This window comes from Saccopteryx leptura, chromosome 9 (assembly GCF_036850995.1).
Source record: "Saccopteryx leptura isolate mSacLep1 chromosome 9, mSacLep1_pri_phased_curated, whole genome shotgun sequence".
Classification (NCBI taxonomy): Eukaryota; Metazoa; Chordata; class Mammalia; order Chiroptera; family Emballonuridae; genus Saccopteryx; species Saccopteryx leptura.
The window spans coordinates 67,899,322-67,920,006 of record NC_089511.1 but is presented as its reverse complement, the minus strand read 5'-3'; the positions used below and the strand labels follow the sequence as shown (position 1 = coordinate 67,920,006).

At 33.7% G+C, this 20,685-nt stretch overlaps 2 protein-coding genes across 5 annotated transcripts in view; one reads left to right on the top strand and one right to left on the bottom strand.

Moving 5' to 3' along the window:
• Positions 1–20,685, top strand: part of CTNNA3 (catenin alpha 3) — a 2,003,993-nt gene that overhangs the window by 650,728 nt on the left and 1,332,580 nt on the right. The window lies entirely within an intron of this gene.
• Positions 9,017–20,685, bottom strand: part of LRRTM3 (leucine rich repeat transmembrane neuronal 3) — a 178,719-nt gene continuing 167,050 nt past the window's right edge. Inside the window, exon 3 of the mRNA XM_066349273.1 lies at positions 9,017–10,987. Within this exon, the coding sequence (XP_066205370.1) occupies positions 10,778–10,987 (210 nt within the window). The 3' untranslated portion in view covers positions 9,017–10,777. The remainder of the gene's footprint in view (positions 10,988–20,685) is intronic.

The window sequence follows — 20,685 nt, the reverse complement described above, 5'->3', positions numbered from 1 at the left end:
TGGTAGGTTTAAGTTCTAATTCTCATTTTTGCCCAGTTATTCTCAACAACTCCATTAACTTTGATTTTATCTTCTGATTTCTGTGTGTACTTGCAGGTATTCGATTTAGCTTGATTTGTTTTTTCTGCTTAACATAGTGTCTTTTCTTTTTTAAATTTTTTAAAATTAATTTTAATGGTGTGACATTGATCAAGATAAAAAAAATAGTGTCTTTTTTCATTGCTAAGTCTGGCAGCCCTTTGAGAACAAGTACAACATACTGTTTTATATATCTTAAAGATATTTACTTTTCACGAGAAATATGTTTTATAAGTAATAAGCCCATCCATTATATTGATAAAATGGCTTTCCTTATAGCCTTAAGTGAATAGACTTTCAAACTGAAAAGTTGGGTTTATACGGTGAGCGCTTAAATGAGCAGTTAGTAGGGGTCACTTTGTCAGTATTTCTATAATCTGTATTTGCATTTTCACTTCACAATTTAGTAGATGTATATTAAATAATCAGTTTGAGCATATTTTTCTTCTTAAGGGAATAACAACAGTACTTATTTCATAGAGTTTCCATTAATACTATTAACCACATTACTGAGGATTAAATGAATTAATATATGTAAAATGATTAGAATGTAAGCATTCATTAAATGTTATCATTTTGCTTAAAGTATTCAATATTAAGTCATTTTTTTTTCTTGAGGTAAATAGAAATTCCTTCTCATGGCCATTATAGAGCACAATCCATTGTATGAGGTTCATCTTCAGAAAGAGAAAGTATATGAAAATAAAACCATGCCATCATTATAGAGAATAATATTTATATTCTCAATAGCAAGAAGATATACACTGAACTTACCTGAAAACTATATCAGATTATTAAGTTAAAAAGAAGTAACCCCAAATTACATATCTGTTATGTTACAGAATGTTTATCTGTTAAAAGGTTTTTCTCCCTATCCTTTTTGGTTATATCAAGGAGTCATATTAAGCTCACATATTTTTATCCGAGAACAGGAATCCAAGGCAAGGAAAAAGTCAATAAGGGCTACTACTCCATCCAGCCTTATGTTATTCTTGCACAAAATTATAAAGATAGCTAGGGTTTCATTGTGACATAGCCATGTCTAAAGCCAACATTGATTCAAGAAACTCAAGTTTGAAGTTTATTAAAGAGGAAGCTGGCAAGCAGTCTTGAAGGAAATCCAGTACTCTGAACTTAAGATTTCATTGAATCTAAAGGTGAAAAAGTATTGACATACAAAGATCTCAAGTTTTTCTCCAGATAATACAGAGTTCAGAGATGTTCAGTATATTTTCCTAGATATCTCTGTTACAAGTATAGTAAGACTGGAGCTGGGATGGGCCTCTAGCCTTTTATCTCAATGCAATAATTTTATTGTTATAAATTAATATAAAATTAGACCCATAGATAATAAATGTTTCAAGTGTCTGGGTCAAGAACTGCTAAAGAGGACTTTAAAAACCACTTTCCTAACTCCCCACTGTGGTGAACGTGCTAGTGTAAAAAACAGGGTTGATTCAATCTCTAACCACACTTTCATCAGATGGTAATGGACACTATATTTTTAGATCTGTAATTGAATGCAAACATATTATTGAAGTAGAACAGTAAGAACAGATGACTGTATTTAAAATATAATTTATTTCTCAACATTAGAATTTGACTAGGTATATGTGAATTTGTGTAATCACTCAAATGGTTGAAGTAACAATTTGGGCTTTATATTTATATTTTTGGGCTATTTCAAAATTGATCTTGAAAAGAGCATTTGGCATTTAGTGTGATTCTTATATTCTGACTTTTCAGATTCTCTGTGGATAAGTAGTAGTGATAGTGCTTGAACTGATTTTTATTCTTTTTTTTTTTATAAACCAAGTAAAAGTTGTCCTTTTTATTTTTATTTTTTAAGCTGATTTTTATTCTTAATATAAATTCTCTTCTTTGGTATAATTAATTTTACCTCTTTACTATATATACTATATATCACCATCACAAATATCTGTTTGTTTTTAGGTTCTTAATGTTCATATTGGCTTTTCCTGATGCTGGTTGATGGTATAAATGTTATTGTAAGTTTTAATCCTTAGTAATAGTTTTAAAAGTTATTGACTCATGAACATAAATAAAAGTGAAGTGGTTACTGAGGGAGGGGATGGTGGGGAGGAGAGTAAAGAGAGACAAATATATACCCCACATAGGTGGAATATAAAACTGGGACTCATAGACACAGATAAAAGTAAAGTGGTTACAAGGAGGAAGGAATGGGGTGGGGAGTGGAATAAAGAGGGACAAATACATGGCGTAAGAAAATGGTTTGACTTTGGGTGATGGGTACAGAACACAATCAACAGTTCAAATTCTATAGAGATGCTCACCTGAAACCTATGTACTCTTATTGATCAATATCACTGAACTAAATTTAATTTCTAAATAAAAAAAATTACTTGCAGATTAATGACAATAAATTACATTTCCTCTACTTATTTCTTGGCATGTGTTATTTTTTTCTCCTCTTCATTGTCTTTCACCACATCTTCAACCCCAAAACATCTCTGTAGTCTGAAAGCAGAATTACTCTAGATATTTGAGATAAATTAGATATTTCTTTCTTGGTGGTGCTGCCAAAGTAAACAGATGTAATGATATTAGATTTAGGATGCTAGAGCTTCTTTCTTTGCCAGATTTATTATTTGTTTTAAATTTATAACATAGTTTTATCACAGTTTTAGTAGTGATAGTTTTTAGTAGAAATGTAACTTACAGAGTATTTCACCAGCTCTTGAATTCTACATGCATTACAAAAGACAAGGGTGTTTTAAGTAGATGCTATATTTCAGATACTATTATGGATTAGCATGCTAAATATAACTTCCTAATTATATTACCTTGGGCTTGTGCAAATTCAGGGAGAAACAGAAGAAACTGTTAGCCCAATGGTTTAATAAATATCTCCCAGAGACACTAATGGAATAAAGAGACTGTTTAAGAATAATTTGTTAACAGCTGAGAGTAAGGAAGATTTATTTGAAGATTTGAATTTATAAATAAATTAAATTTTTTTTATTTGGCCCACTGTACATAGTGATAAAAAAAATTGCATTGCCTTAACAAGAAAAATTATAAATTATATATAATCTCAATTTATATATAAATTTTATATATTTATATGTAAATTATATGTCATTTAATCTATTAATATTATGTTTTGAGTAATAGGACAAGCAGCGTCTACATTGTTATAAAGGTTTATGTTGTGTGCTCCAAGATCCCTGGTCATTTGTGTAAGTAATAATGCTCTTATAAAAAATAAAATCATTCCTAGGTAGTAATTTTCAACCCAAGCTATATCATTGACAGATAATATTTGTGACTGTAGATTACTGGTGGTTTTCTTCACATTGTCATTTCATTAGTTACTTTATTGATTCATTTTCATAATTTTTGCTTCAACTGGCAACTTTCTCTCAATTTTTGGCCAGTTGAAAATTATATTGTGGATATCTACTTATATATTTAATTTTATAATATGTTAAAAATTGGAAATAAAAAGACAACATGAATATTTGGTAGTACTTATATTTTGAAGAATTTTTTTATATGTCCACTCTTTTTAAGAAAAAATGTGTACATAATCAAATGTCAAAATAACCTGGAGATGTTTTCTCTGAATCCATGTACCCTAATTAATCAATGTCACCCCGTTAAAATTAATAATAAAGGAAAAAAAAAAGAAAGAGGAAACATTCTAAACAAAACAAAAAGAGAGAAATAGAGTCATTAAAGGATTTGCCAAAAAAAAAAAGAAACAATGTATAAAACTTCAAGAAAATAATGGATATTTCTTTCAGTAGGTTGCTGCTGACTTCCATATTGAAGGGGCTCCCTGCAATGTGAAATAGCTAATTCAACTTTTCTGTTTAGGAATGGGAACATTATTCATATTGTGAAATCTCCACACCCTTTATTAATATTTATGAGTCTAATTATATTGATTATGGTCTTTTCTCACATTTGAAAATGTGCTGTTGGAGAGTAAGAATAAATTCTTAGTCTGATGAACAGGATTTGAATCGCCAACTCGATTGCATGAGCCTTGGCAAGTTAGTCTGCTAATGTGATACTTATTTACCTCTTTTTTAAAATGGTGGTTAGACCTATTTTCTAAAATGGCTTGAGGATTAGATGAGGAAACCACAGTGCCTGATACCTCCATCCTCTTTCACTACCTCCAGCTTTTCAGCTGTTCTATTATTATCCATAAGACTAAATAATAAGTGAACAACCCAGCTGACTTAAGACTCTTTTCAGATATTCCCGTCAAAAAAGCTAATAGAAAGCAGAATCTAGAAACAACACAGTCTGTTAAGAAACAGCCTGATCATTTGGTGTATAGTTATCCTTTGTTGTGCATTCCTCCAGTCAGGGAGAACATTCAGCATGCATAGATAGACATAGCAAAGCAATTTTAGACTAGAATAAAAAACCATTGAATGACTTGGTAAAATAAATTCATTTTAACAATATTTTGCAAAATTTAGTGTGTGCATCAGAGATTCTGATTCAGTAAATACAGTCTGGATCCAAGGCACTTGGGGTCATTTTGATCTATTAATAGCAACTTTGAGGATATGATAGTGGCAAAAGTTTAAACCAATAAATAGAAAACTTTCAACTTTGTCTACTCATGCTATCTGAATACTATTTTCTCCTTAATCCTGATTAAATTGGTAAGTGTAACTGACTGAAAATATTCACTTCATAGTGTTTATAGACCTGCTCAAAACCAAAAGTCAGTCCTTCATTTTCTGTAGTCTAGGTAAAGACTGCATTATAGAACCTTTAAAGTCACTCAATTCAAGTGTGCTGCAATATACATATAACATGAGATATATGGAAATCAACTTACAAAAGATATATTAGCGCATATTGCTTTAGATTAGAAAACAAAAAGAATTTACTTTAAAAATTCTTTATTACAGTCTGATCTAGTGGTGGTGCAGTGCAGTGGGTAGAGCATCAACCCAGGATGCTGAGGTCCCAGGTTCCAAACCCCAAGGTTGCTGCTGGCTTGAAGTCAGGCTCGCTAACTTGAGTTTGAGATCTTCAACATCCCATGGTTGCTGGCTTGAGCCCAAAGATTGCTGGCTTGAGCAAGGGATCACTGGCTTGGCTGGAGTCCCCACCCTCAGTCAAGGCACATTTGAGAAAGCAATAAATGTACAACTAAGGTGCCACAACTATGAGTTGGCGCTTCTCATCTCTCTCTCCCTTCCTGTATCTTCCTCTCTCTCTCTGTGTGTGTCTCTGTGTTTCTCTTTGGCAAAATGAATGAATGAATTAATTAATTAAAAATAAAAATCCTTTATCACAAGTTTCAAAAGAAATTTTCACTTAACTTTTCAAGAGGATACATCCCATATAAAACAAAATCTGTAAGTGTTTGGCAGAAGGGAGGAAGAAACTAGAGTTCTCTAAGTTCTAAGTGGCTGAGGTACTCTCTTTAAGATCACTGTCTTTAATAGAAAGGTAAATAAGCAATTACGAATTTTTTAAAACATGAATCTTACCCTTAATTTAAAAATGCTAGCCCTGGCCGGTTGGCTCAGCGGTAGAGCGTCGGCCTAGCGTGCGGAGGACCCGGGTTCGATTCCTGGCCAGGGCACACAGGAGAAGCGCCCATTTGCTTCTCCACCCCTCCGCCGCACTTTCCTCTCTGTCTCTCTCTTCCCCTCCCGCAGCCAAGGCTCCATTGGAGCAAAGATGGCCCGGGCGCTGGGGATGGCTCTGTGGCCTCTGCCCCAGGCGCTAGAGTGGCTCTGGTCGCAATATGGCGACGCCCAGGATGGGCAGAGCATCGCCCCCTGGTGGGCAGAGCGTCGCCCCATGGTGGGTGTGCCGGGTGGATCCCGGTCGGGTGCATGCGGGAGTCTGTCTGACTGTCTCTCCCCATTTCCAGCTTCAGAAAAATGAAAAAAAAAAAAAAAAGCTAAATATAAGCATCCTCATCTCACAATAAAATCACAATGCATGCCATGAGAGACTTCTAAAAATAACCAATCACTACTTTGGTATTTTTTTGGTTTTCATTTTCAGATATTTTTTCTTATTACAAAGTAGTAAAATGAAGCACAATTGCTTATTGCCCATCTACCCTGATCATTTTGTCAGAGTTTTGAAAGGATTGATTCTGGATCCCTTGCCCTTGATACTTTTCTTCTTATGAATGGCTGCGATGAGTTGAGAAGGTAGAAATAGTTGGAAGGTCTTACTTACTCCAAGACCAACTAAACTGGATTCTTACTGCAGAACCAACCCATCTGGACCTGAAATGTTTTATGTATTACCAGATTGTTATCCTATTTATTACCTAGAATGATAAACCGTTAAGAGTTATGCCAGTGTTAAGACATAACTACCTTAAAGATTTCTCACAACCATCTTTCTCTGAAACCAGATATCTGCCAGTCCCGTGTCCTTGTCCTTGTGCCATTTACTCAGCACATCTGATTTTTTTTATTTTAGCTCACTATTATTAGTCATTAACAATTATTATGATTTCAGTTTCTTTTTTTATATTGATTGATTTTAGAGAGATAGAAAGAGGAGTGAAGGAAGAGAGAAAGAGAGGAATTCATTTGTTGTTCCATTTATTGTATATTAATTGGTTGCTTCCCATATGTGCCCTGACCAGGCAGACAGAACCCACAGTCCTGCCTCCTCCTGACAACTCTCTAACCAACTCAGCTAATTGGCTAGGATCTCTACTTATTTTGAATGATTAGTTTGAAAGATGATATCTGTTTTCCATCCAGGAACAGACAAAAACAAATATATATCTTTACTTGTATATATGGTGGTTTTATTTTAGAAAATATCTTTGCAAAAAGATTTTGCTATTTCTTAGCCTTTTGAGGAATCAGACTGATCCAATTTCAAATCAGGATTATGTCATTTGTCTTGAATGTTAAATTTGGATGTTTTCTTTCCTTTAAAAATATAATTTATATTAAAATCTCTATGGTTTTATGTTTTTTCTGGAATATTCAGAAGGGAGCCCAGATAGACACTTGATAAAAATGAGCTGGTTAGTAAAATATTATTTGCCTGTTAGCGTGTTTTAGCCTCTAAACATCAGTTTAGATAAATTACCATTCATTTTTAGTAGAAAGAGGATAGAAATAATTGTTTTCTATCAAAATAGGTATAAAAATTCATGGTTCAAGAAGTACTCTTGATGAAACAACAATAACAAAAAAGGAAAATAGTTCATGAAGGTCTTCCAAATGAGCTCTGAATTGAATATGTGTTTAGTTGAACATGTGTATGGCCTTGCACTGTAAGTCTCTTTTATAACTACCCATGCAATTTCCATGGTCTTTGGTTTCTTGTGCTTCTCGATTTTATGTCTGTACCTTGGGGCCAATATACATCCACTTTCTGTAAGTAACTGTTCTACACATTTACAGATGATATGATGTGTTAAGAAATCTATGACTTGCTGTATTTTTTGAACAAAGAGTTTTAATATGAGAGTCCAGAGCAGCACACAGAAAAAGTTCATTTAATCCGTATATTAAACAGATAGATGAACTGAATTAAATTAGGGACTATCAAACAACATGTTAAACATTTTTTGTTTCATTCTGTTTACTATCCCTGAAAATTGTCTGGCTCTGATCAGAAAGAGCAGGCTTTTAAAGTGTAGTGGAGAGAGAGTAACAGGCTCCGAAGTTTGAGAATGATTCAACTCCACCAATTATTAGCTGTGTGTTCTTGGATGGGTCTCAACTTCTGTGTCTTCACAGGGTGTTTATGAAGACAAAATGAGATAATTTATGTGAAGTGTTGTTATAAACCTCAAAACACTGCATCACTTTATTGTTTGCTACAGCTATTGCTGTTATTGTAACCATGTTGGGTCAAATTCTGCATTTTCAATTCCAAACACATAAACATTTCACTTGTTTAGATAGGTAAGCATAGATAGGAATGGAGACATGGGGACAGGGAGGTTAAGAAGGCGATCAAATGCTGAAAAAGATAGGTTAGAAGTAGATTTTAGACATAAATATATAAATTACAAATATATGACAATGATTCCAGACACAATCTCCTCCAGCAGGTCTTTACTTCCGCCACCCCCTACCCCTCCCTGGACACGGCAAGATAAGAATGAGGCAGGCAAATAACCCATCAATAGCAACTTCTCCTCCTCTTCCTCCTCCTCCTCCTCCTTTTTCTTCTTCTTCATTTTCTTCTTTTTTATTAAATATCTTTTGGGTTTAATTTTAAATAAAAAGAAATATCAAAGTTTTTAGTTTATTTGGCTTTTACTATATTAAGCCCTCAGATGCATAGAGCTAGGGTGCCACGGTGACTAATTCTATTTAAGTCGTTCACTTTAGATGAACTTAAAATGTTGAAAGAAAGTGGTTTGCTTAAAAAAAATCAAGGGCATATATCTGAGGCTCCCTGAAACATAAAGATTTAAGGGTCATTTATCAATTTGAAAATGTCTGGAAATAGGTATAAACTGCTTATTTATGCTTAAATGATGCTTGAATATTTGCAAAGCCAACTTCTGATGAGAAAAATTGCAAATGACATTTTGATTTACGTAGTAAATAAAATTTTGCATTTGATTTTAGACACACAAATAATAAATTTAAAATTAACTCCATAAATTTCCTAACTGTGAAGAGCAAATTCTCAATTTAGAGGATTAAGAGTATTCTATAAGGGAATTACAAATTGGAAAAATAAAGCTTAAAATTCAACTTAAAACAACAAAAACTTTAAATAGCAAATAATTTATGCAAAATATGTTACAAAATCTGGGATGTTAAATAATTGATATAAGTACTGTGACATTTAGTTTCATTTAAATTAGTAAGAGACTTCGCTTCTTTCAACATTTTGTTATTTTAACAAAAAACTTTTTTTTTTAAGTTCTACATTTCTTAAAGTTAATTCTTTCTGAAGCTGCCCTTAAATTTGCCATGACAAAACTAGACTTTTGGAGATATAATTTTTTGGAAGAAACACAAATTTAAATGTTCAAAGTGGTTTCCACAAATTGTTTTCTTCATTACTTTTGATTGTTTGACCCCTGTTAGATTGACATATTTTCAACCTATTTTTGATGTCATGATTATAAAATGACAACACAAAAAAAACATTTCATTTAGTTCAACAGCAATCAAAACTTGTTTTATATTAAAAAAGGACACACAAAAGAATGTGTGACTACCATAGATAAAATAGCAATATTTTCAAGCAATAACCTGTATCAAGCAAACACCAGAAATAAGTTCATTATTTCAGCCTCTAAAAAGTCAGGTATTCATAATTTGATTTGAATTTACTGTGTAATACATTTGTGTAATCAATATATGATCTGGGCTGGCTTCAGATTACTCTGGGTTATTTTTCAGATAATTGAATGTGAATCTCATTCTGGATGGCAATATAATCAATTTAGAACATATTGAGATGTTTACAGTGTACGAGAGTGGCAAAGTTCTTCACCATGGCTCATATCTATATTGAATGAGCTGTGGCTACTTAAACTCCTCCCCAGGAGAGAACTGACACGTCACACAAAGATAAAATCACATATTCCTTTTGAGATGTTTCCAAACTATAGCCTCACATTTGTAAATGAAAAGTCTTAAAAACCAGGCACATTTTTCACTGACTGATGATTATTTTTAGGTAAACTACTTTGGGTTAATTTGGAGAAAATCTGCTACTGTACAGTTATGCTCTCTTCTCCCACCTTAGCCTGAAAATAATGACATGAAACAAGTTCTTATTTATTTATTTTTTTTGTCACTGACAGCTGCACCTTTTAAGTGTATCAAAGTCTGTTGCTGTGGTTACGGCCTTTGTTTCCAGTGATGTTTTGTCCATGCCCCCCCCCCCTCAACAATGGGTTACTCAAAAGAATGAAATAATGAGTCATTCATTCAGAAATATGTTGTTAAAATATCCCTCTTTATCATTACATGTCACTGCTTAGAAACTAGGCTGTAATTCAAGGCAACAGTTAAGTCTGTGAAGAAGTGTTAAAAAAAAACTTTGATTTTTTTTTTTCATTTGTAAGAAAAACCTTGCTATGTAGTTGAAGAACTTCTTAACAAGTCTTAACAATTAAACCCTTTTTGGTTAATGTATTATTTCTGGAACACGTAGATAAAATTCTATGCGGTAAGCATGATAAAAATCGTGCATGTTTGTCACAGCACAGAATTTTAGAGTCAAGGTTTCTGGGCACAAAAGCAGTAACAAAACAGTCCCTACAAAACAGAGTAACTCTGAATAACACAAGAATAATTTTTGTTAATTTAAAATTTTAGAAACTGAAATGTGTAAAGTTTGTAAAGTAAAATGTAATTAAATAATGGTACTGTACATACCAGTTGTTCGTAGAATTGAAATTTTACAATATGAAAAATACATTAGCTCTGTACAGTTTTTACAGATAGGTAGGATGAGTTTTGGGGGGAAATCCTTTTTTTTTTTCTTCAGGGAAATACTCTGCTTAAGTCAAAAAAATACTGCACAACTTAGATAATTACAAAGTGTAGACTTGAAACAGTTCATGTCTTCTTTATTTCATGAATCAATCTTCAATTTTTGTTTATTTTAACAGGGGATTTTTTGTTTTGTGTTTAGAGTCCACAATGAACAAATCTTCCTCATTTTGTCCTTGAGGTTACAAAGTTTGGTGGCAACCATTGGCTACAGGATAGCCCAGTTAAGCCAGATGCTGTTTATGGTCACCGATTCGGCCCGCTGCTGTGATTGTGCTCAGGTCCAGCTCAGTCTCTAGGTGTGTTTCCATCGGATCTTCCTGTGCATTCGTTTCAAAGGACTTATGAGAGAGAAGTTCATGATGCACCCCACAGTAACTTATTGTGGGCTGGTCGTATGCCAGAAAGGTTGATACATTCATTGATAAAGGTATCTGGGGGAAAAAAAATGACATGACAAAAGTCAGTTATAAAAAGATAGACAATTTTGGAGGCAAGATTTGGAAACTGTGATAGTGCTCACCTAACCTCTATGGTTATATCTGAAGCTCAAATATCCCCATGCTATCCCACAAGTGTCACTCATTCTCATACTGGTAAACACAATGTGACAGTTTTAAAGTCTAGGTTGCAGCTGCACAATTCTTAATTAGAACTTTCAGATAAATAGTAGCTTAAGTGGTCCTGAAAATTCTAAAATCTTTATTTGAAGAGTGAGAAAAATGCTTTTCCTCACTGGGGCAAAATTGTGGGTTTAGAAATAAGAAAACTATTAATTGGATATGTGTGGAATGTCATCCCCACCCCCTTTCTGCCGCCCCAGTTTCTGATTCAATTGGTCAGAATAGGACCTGCAATTTGAATTTCTTCAAGTTCCCGTATGATGCTCATGCTGTTAATCCACAACCACACTTTGAACACCACTGGGAAGAGAATTGTCTAGGCAATTCTTTACTTTTCTTACTCAATAACTTATTAACATTTATTTCACCATGAGAATTCTCTGAAACATTATGTTTGTAGTTTGGTCCATATATGTAATATTTAGTGTTTAGCAAACTCCCAAGAAGAATCCATGACTCTTATGAAGGTCTAAAAATATGAAAGGGTTATGCTACTTTGAAGGAACCAGTAGTGTATATAAGGAAAGGATTTCCTTGCTAATTGCAGCTTAAAAAATGCAAGATCTATCTAAAGAGATGAGGAAAAAAGCAAGAGTGACCATAGGAGCAGAAGGAATCATGTATGTTACAAGGGGTGGTCTGAAATGTCAGATATGATAGTCTAAGGATTATTCCCACATTTTTTAATAATATAGAAATGTATCCTAAAAAGTAGACAGATTTGAGGAACCCTGCTCTGATCTCTGTTTAATATCCTGATAACTAATTCATGTTGTTGAATTGCCTTGGATCAAAACCTCTGCCATACTTATTTTGTGCGTGGGTAAAATATACTTATGTTTAAGCACTTCAGACTAAGTTCCTTTCTGATTTCAGCTAAGATTTAGAGCCCAAGGCTAAGAAAAATATAATGTTTTGGTTTTATTCTTTTATTGGTCCTTTATTCTTCTTTACTCAATCCATTCATAAGAACTCACTTTGGCCTGACCTGTGGTGGCGCAGTGGATAAAGCGTCGACCTGGAAATGCTGAGGTCGCTGGTTTGAAACCCTGGGCTTGCCTGGTCAAGGCACATATGGGAGTTGATGCTTCCAGCTCCTCCCCCCTTCTCTCTCTCTGTCTCTCTCTTCTCTCTCTCTCTCTCTCTCTCCCTCTCTCTCCTCTCTAAAAATAAATAAAAAAAATTAAAAAAAAAAAGAACTCACTTTGCCTCTTCTTATTCCATTTCTACTCTTCTACCTATATTTCCTTTCTCTTTCTTTCTTTCTTTCTTTCTTTCTTTCTTTCTTTCTTTCTTTCTTTTTTTCTTTCTTTCTTTTTTTCTTTCTTTCTTTCTTTTTAGAGAGAGAGAGAGGGGGACAGACAGGAAGGGAGAGAGATGAGAAGCATCAATTCATAGTTGTGGTGGCTTAATTGTTTATTGATTGTTTTCTCATATGTGCCTTGACCAGGAGGCTCCAGCTGAGCCAGTGATCCCTTGTTCAAGCCAGTGACCTTGGGCCTCAACCCAGTGACCTTTGGGCTCAAGCCAGTTACAATGGCATCATGTCTATGAGCCTGCGCTCAAGCTGGCGACCTTGGGGTTTTGAACTTGGGTCCTCAGCATCCCAGGCCGCTGCTCTATCTACTGTGCCACTACCTTGTCAGATCCATATTTTTTTCTTCAATAAAAATTGATCTAGCAAATATTTCTTTGTTCATTCTTAAATAATAGTATTCACTTCTTTTGAGAGTATTATTTGTTTATAATATGTCATTTCAATGTATCAAATCTTCAGGGCTTAATCTTTGGAGACAGAAATATAATCTTGTTCTCTGAATTAAATTCCTAAATAACATTCTTTCTACATGGCTTTTTTTATATTTGAAACATGTAGTTATCTGATATATAAATAAAAGATGACATACACTTTAAAAAAGTAATCAAGGTCATTTAAAGATCATAAAGAAAATAATAGGATACTTCCAAAGGTGTTCATTTAAAATAAGTAAGAATTCTTGTTGAAACAGCTGAACACAGATGAAACAGCTCTGATAACTAAACTATAATATTATGCAACAGTAATTGTGTAGCACAAATAGATTTGCGTTATAGAATGAAATAGAACTTTTATTGGAAAATGAGTTTCACATTAACTTCTTAGAAATCAATGCTCTGTAATGGTCATATTTGTAGGATTTTATATATTTGTTCTTATTTATCATGGGAATTTATGGGTCATATATGCTACATCATTCCTGGCTTACTTGGAATTAACTGCTTAAGTTGTAATTTCTATGGCGATGATTAGGAAAAATAATAAACCATAATACATTTATTCTATATGTATGTGTGTGGATACACAATTTACTGCTTGATTTACTATCTAGAGCAGGGGTCTCAAACTCGTGGCCCGCGGGCCGCATGCGGCCCGCCGAACAGTTTTGTGCGGCCCGCAGACTAATCCACGAAGTTCAAAATATTTTGGATAAAATTAAGTAAGCCTAGGGGCCTACTTGTATTTTTCATTTCTCTAGCATCCTAGCTAGATATTAGCTTAGTTAACAGCAGTTGTGATGCAAACTACAGTTTCTGGTCGTTTTGTGACACTGAGTAAACTGCATGTACGATTGTGCTTGTTGTACTGATTTTTTTTTTGTTTTCAACTGCAGTGAGAAAAGTGTTGCGTAACAGTTGCCTTTTGTAGACCTAGTGCGGCCCGCTGAATGGCTGTGATCTTGCTCTGCGGCCCACATGCTGAGTTGAGTTTGAGACCCCTGATCTAGAGGCTGTCACTAACCAGAGTACAAGTGCTATTTTGAACTATACCAGTTAAGTTGTTAGCTCTCATTATTTATTAAGATATTTCACTAACTGTATTTTCTTTAGAGAGTTTCTTATTTTTAAATATGTCTGGTTTTAAAGCACCTAATCCCATGGTTATACTTTTTCAATGTCAAGTCATACTATTCTATTTCTGAAACAGGAATAAAACTTATCATCACTGTGAATGTTTAATGTATATTTTCTTTCCTGCAGTTGAAAGTGATTCTTAAATTAAATTACATCTTAATATCAAGAAAATATGATGTATCAGTAAGTAGAAATTAGCAGGTAAACATATCTGAATACAACACATGGTAGACTTTTCCCGGGTTGACTTAAGTAATTTTGAAAATCTAAGAGTTAGTGTTGGGACTTAAATGATTTTGTAAAAATAAGAGTTAGCACTGGTTATATTCACATGTATGTTTATAGGAAATTCCATATATATATATATATATATATATATATAAATATATATATATATATATACACAACATACCTTGTAGCCAATTTCTTTTAATTTCAAAATCATTTAAATCGGATATGGAGAATACAACTTTGGAGGATACATTAGTTCTAGCAAGTATTCCATATTTGTTATTTATATAAGATATGCATAATATATTCTGCCTGGATAGTGTGGAGAAGCTGTCCACTGAGAGCTCAGATTGTATCTTGAGGCTCTGACACAATCCATGTAAATCCCTGCTTTTCACCAAGTCAGTCAACAAAGCAGCCCTTCTTTTTCTCCTAACCATCAAGTGACTTTGAACTCTTTGTTTTCTTTTCTCTTTCCAGTCTGACTGTCGCGTACTCTGTTCATTCTCGGTCTCTTTCTCCATTTCTGCCTGCTTCACTTTAATATGCTGACTCAGGAGAGGCACACAGCGGTGCTCTCTGCTATGGATCAAATATTCAACATGGCTGTCCCAGTTTATGCTTATTGTTATTTTGGACAATGAATCACTTAGTTAACCTACCTGAAGATGACCCAAATATGTTATTTCATAAACTTGATATGAGCTGTAGCCCTAGGTGCTTGACTAGCTAGTCAGTATGGTTTCAGGAAGGACAGTAGGAGATTTAAATCTAATAAGGCACTGCTTCCTCTGACCTTTTGTTATCAGGCTCTGTGTAAAGTGTCCATAGAATCTTCTTGTCATATCTTTCAAGTAGATAACAGTTTCTTTCAGTGTATTTTAACATAATAAACTATTTATAATTACCTATGGCTCCCTTCAGTCCTTTAAGTCATTGTTTTCCAGATGAGGTAATTATTCTCAAGGCATAACTTGCAGAAATTCAGGGATATGAAAAGTTACTCCCCAGAAAGCAATATCATCTGGAGTCTGAGCTAAGAAATCGTTATATGTGATTCTAATAATGAGAAGTAATAGCTGACCCATTACTTAGGAAATTCCCCTTAGGAAATATTTGACTCTGCTAAACAACTTACTATCTTGACATCAATGGTGTTTGCTTAAGCAGTAATTTTCCAGCGTCTCTCTCAGCATCATTGATATGTACATTTTACACATAAAAAATTTATAAAGTCAGATGAAGAAAAATAACTCATTGTTAATGGTCCTTTCCTCATTCATATATAATTTTGAGCTTCTGATTTTAGGGAGAAAGAATGGCTTTTTAAAGTTTCCAATTTGTGATTAAGTAAAAATACTTATTTTAACCTATATTTACTGCATAAATATTTATGTGTATTTGTGCAAATATATGTGTGTATATATGTACATAAATATGTATTGATCATATCCTAATTAGTTGATTATAAGCCATTTATTTTTATTTTTAATTGAATTTATGGGAGTGGCATTGGTTCACAAAACTGTACAGGTTTCAAACGTACAACTCAGCAAGACATCATCTGTACAGTGTACTGTGCACCCATTGCCCCAAGCAAAGTCTCCTTCCACACCCATTTCCCTCCTTACCCCACTTCTACCTACCCTCCTCCCCCCTTTTCCCTCTGGGTATCACCACTCTGTTGTCTGTGTCTGTGTTATATATAATATATATAACATATATGTATATATATTTATATATTGCTTAATCCCTTAATCATTTTACATCCAGCCCCTGCGAACCCCTCTCCTCTGACAGCTATCTGTTCCCTGTGACTCTGCCTCTGTTTCTAGTCTGTTTATCAGATTATTTTGTTCATTAGATTCCATGTATAAGTGAGATCATATGGTATTTATATTTATCTGGCTGACTTATTTCACTTAGTATAATACTCTCCATGTTAAACCATTCTTTCACAAAGGTAAAATTTCCTCCTTTTTTTTTTTTTTTTTTTTTTTTTTTTACAGATGAGTAGTATTCCATTGTATAAATGTATCACAGAACTTTTTTATCCATACATCTACTGATGGGCACATGGACTATTTCCAGATATTGGCTATTGGGTTACAAGCCATTGAAATATCTCTTCTGTTTGATAGCAAGGATTATTTTAAGTACAATACCCTGAGGAATAGAAAATTACAGTCTACTCTTGGTAAGAAATAATAAAAAGGCTGTTTTTCTTCTTTCTAGAATTAGAAAACATTGAGAATGTTTGCTTGTTAAGTGTTCTTTCTGAATAAGGTTTCTGGTAAGTACAAATACTATATTAATACTGATTATTGAGCAGAATGCTCATGCTACTCTCATATATCACAGGGGAAATCTTCCATTTTTATAAGTCAAATGTCATCTAGCAAGTATTCCACCTCTTTAGGTTATTTAAAGGACAAATACTTAGGGCTTTCTAGCTATTGTTTTCAATGACTGTTTATAATGAAAGACTTCATAAAGGAATTAATTTTTTGAGATGTAGGCTTTATCACTATCAAGACATTTTTCTCCATTTTACATTGTAATTGAGTACTAGTATCCTACTTTTGTTTTTCCAAACTTAATGTATTTTTATTTCAATCAAGTTTATTTCTACTTATGAATACATAAAATAATAAACAGGCATTATAGTTTTTAAAGTAACATAGGCATGCCTCAGATGTTGGAGTTTAGTTCTATACTACCACAATAATGCAAATATCACAATAAAGGAGTCACACACATTTTCAGGTTTCCCAATGCATATAAAAGTATGTTTACACTATAATGTAGTTGATTAACTATATGGTAGCACTATGCCAAAAAATATACATACCTTAATTAACAATTTCTTTTTTCTAAAGAAATGCTGATCATTATTTGAGCTCTTGGTGAGAAAATGTTACCAAAAGACTTGTTCAATTCAGAGTTGCCACAAACCTTTGATTTATAAAAAATGCAATATCTATAAAGTGCAATAAATCAAAGCCCCCCAAAATAAGGTATGCTGTAACATTTTTACCATGTTTCTAAATTTGTCTCAACCCAAGCTTATCATTTCTGTATCTAAACTGGCTTTTTTTCCTTGTGTTCCCTATTTTGTCATGGGGAAGACAGACCAAGTTAAGTCAGTTTTGCCTTAAGTCAGACTCTTTTTGTCCCTTGTTCTAAGTGTCCTGTTATAATATAAGCCAGTTACTTTACTGACATCAGTGGACATGTGTCTTGCCCATACCTGCTTTTTTCATCTCTGTTGCCACTATCTTGGTTCAAGATATCACCTTGTTAGCCTTAGTGTTCACATGACTTCTCTTCCTAATCAGTAAAATTGCAAGTAAAGGTAGACATTTATAAACTCATTTCAGGAGAAGATTGTATTTTATTTAACTAAATGTAAGCAAGATGTAAACATACTAAATGGTTTTTAAATTTTATTTTTTGTTGTGCCTGAAGCATTACCCTATCTTTGAAAAGAAGTAAGATTGGAAATAAACTTTTTTTCTGGGAAATTGGCTTCCTTAGATCTATTATTTTATATGTATGTATAGAAATATGCGAATAAACATACATATCTACATGTATATTTTATATACCCTATATATGTGTTTCTATATCATACCACTTCCTGTAAATTCTCAATTTATTTAAAAGATGTTTTAATATTTTAAAAATACACTTGTTAATAACTTTATTCTTGTCCATCTGGATGCCTCAATTCTGCTTTATAAGCTGAATTTCAAGATTGTTCTTGGATTTTGCTAGGATATATGCTAGTTGATGTGTTTAGGGGATTAATTAGTAACGACTGTTTCAGTACTAGCAACATGAGCTCTGTGGACAGGTGGGTAGATTTGCTTATAGTCAAAATAGGAAGCTGTCTTTGGTATTATTTGACTAATATTAGACTTTTGAAGAAAAAATGCCTTTTCTACTGGATAAATTTCCATCTTGAAAAGATTATTGATCACTATTTTAGTTTCTATGTATTAAGGCAGTTGATAAAATGTGGTATATGAGCCTGACCAAGAGGTGGCACAGTGAATAGAGCATCGGACTGGGATTCAGAAGACTCAGGTTCAAGTCCCTGAGATCCCGGCTGGAGCATAGGCTCATTCGGCTTGAGCATGGGCTCACCAGCTTGCGTGGGGTCGCTGGCTTCAGCGTGGGATCATAGACATGACCCCATGGTCCCTGGATTAAGCCAAGGTCACTGGTTTGAGCAAAGGGTCACTCGTTTGCTGTAACCTCCCCTCCCCAATCTGGTCAAGGCACATATGAGAAAGCTATCAATGAACAACTAAGGTGCTGCAACAAAGAATCAATGCTTCTCATCTTGCTCCCTTCCTGCCTGTCCCTATCTGTCCCTTTCTCTGTCTCTCTCCAGAAAAACAAAGTGTTATATGATGAGAATTAGTGTAAGTAATTACCACACTGAGCCTGAATCCCTGGGAGAATGTCAAAGTCAGCTACCTTGGATTTAATTTCTTTAGGATCTCTGCAGTGGATTTTCTGCCTAGTCATCTGAGTAACTGTTGGCATTTGTTCCATCTCTTGGTCTTATTGGGCTTGGACATGTGTCTTATATCTTCCTCATTATCATCACTATCATTCATTGAGCATTTACTGTGCACTAGCTATCATGCTACATGCTGGGTTTAGGTGATCTTATATAAACCTGTTAAGGAAAATGAAATTATCCCCATTTAGAGTTGAGAAAACTAAGATAGAGGTAGTTTAAATAATTAGTGTAAAATCACTTAGCTGGTGAATTGCATAAGTGTTTGCCTGACTTCTTAATCACTACACAACTGCCTGTTTATTACTTTATCTAACTCACACTGGCCCTAGAGCCTAGAGAAGTAAACACAATATAATGTGTCTGATGCTATTTAAACACCATTTCTCAACATTTCTATCTTATTTCCAGTACAGTGAACACCACAATATCTCATGCCACAGGTTTATGATATTGCTTTGGACATTAGCATTTCAGAAAAAGAAACATACAGTTTATCAGGATTCATTGATATGGGTAGATGGTGACACTCAATATTAGAGCTCTCTGCTTCTTACTGAACTTGTATTGTCCAATACAAAGTGTAAGGAGAAGGGTCTAATCTGGAAAACATTCTGGAATGGGACAGGAACATATATATACTCCCTGATACAAAAATGTATACCTTTTGGGATTTTAAAGATAAATTTTTGTGTTGACTTAGAAATTGGTGGAAACATTTTGCAATGCTTTTCTCTTTAACAACAGATGCAAAAGAAAATGAAAAACAATTTGTAGTTTATTTGTTTTATATGAAATGATACTTGTTTTGATTTTCCCTGTATGTAAAACAGTGATAGGTAGGTGCTGAGGGACAGCAGGGCTGGGGATGTGAAGAAACAAACACAAATAAGACAGTTTCTGCTCTCTGGTAAAATCATAGACTAGTGAAAGACTGATAAATAATGCAAAAGAAAACTTTAGAAAGGCAATGAATGGGATAGGCTGGAAGACAAGCTGTTGCATGTGTGTAAAGGGGTATATGTATATATATATATATGCATATGTATATATCAGTAAATCAGAGCATAGTGTATGTGTGTACCTATATATGTGTGTATATACTATACATATATACATTGTGCTCTGACTGGTTGATTCTAATAACTATATTATTCATTCCTTGTGATGCAAAATAAACTATCCATCTTTCTTGTTTGGAAATAATGTTTCTTTTCCAGATTTATTAGCAAGAGTCAATATTGCCGAGTAGTGACTCAATTTGCTTTTATAGACTCTACCACAGAGATAATATATTTTACTTTGAACTTGATTTATTTGTTTGAAGAGCAGTCTATCTCTTGGAACTCTTTAGCATACTAATGGTTAATTTGTGTGAATACAACAGACTGTTGGAGTATTGATTTTAATTATCTTGATCCTACTAGTAATTTATTTTAAAAAGACATTTTCAGGAAATAATTAAGAACCTGAATTTATGTTATGGTAAATTTAAAAAATAAACCTTTTATATACTTTTAAATTCTTATATGTAATCCAGGCTATACTACTCAATTTTGGTATTTTCTTAAGAGCTAAATTGCCAACTAAAGTAACATTTGCTATCCTTAGATCACAAGTAGAAGGTAAGAAGGCAGGAACTCAATAAGATATTGAAGACTTCCAAGTGTCTGTAACTTGAGGAAACTGTGAAAGAAAACAGTGTTTGCAGAAGGATAATAACTCTTCTAATGCCTTTCATGTGAAAAGTACCATATATTATAGTGAAGTCCTGCAGATGGAAAGGTCCTAGTTCTCCTTGCACCAAAATGCATTTAGGCTAAAATAAAATCTTGAGTTTTAGTAGCTTTATGTG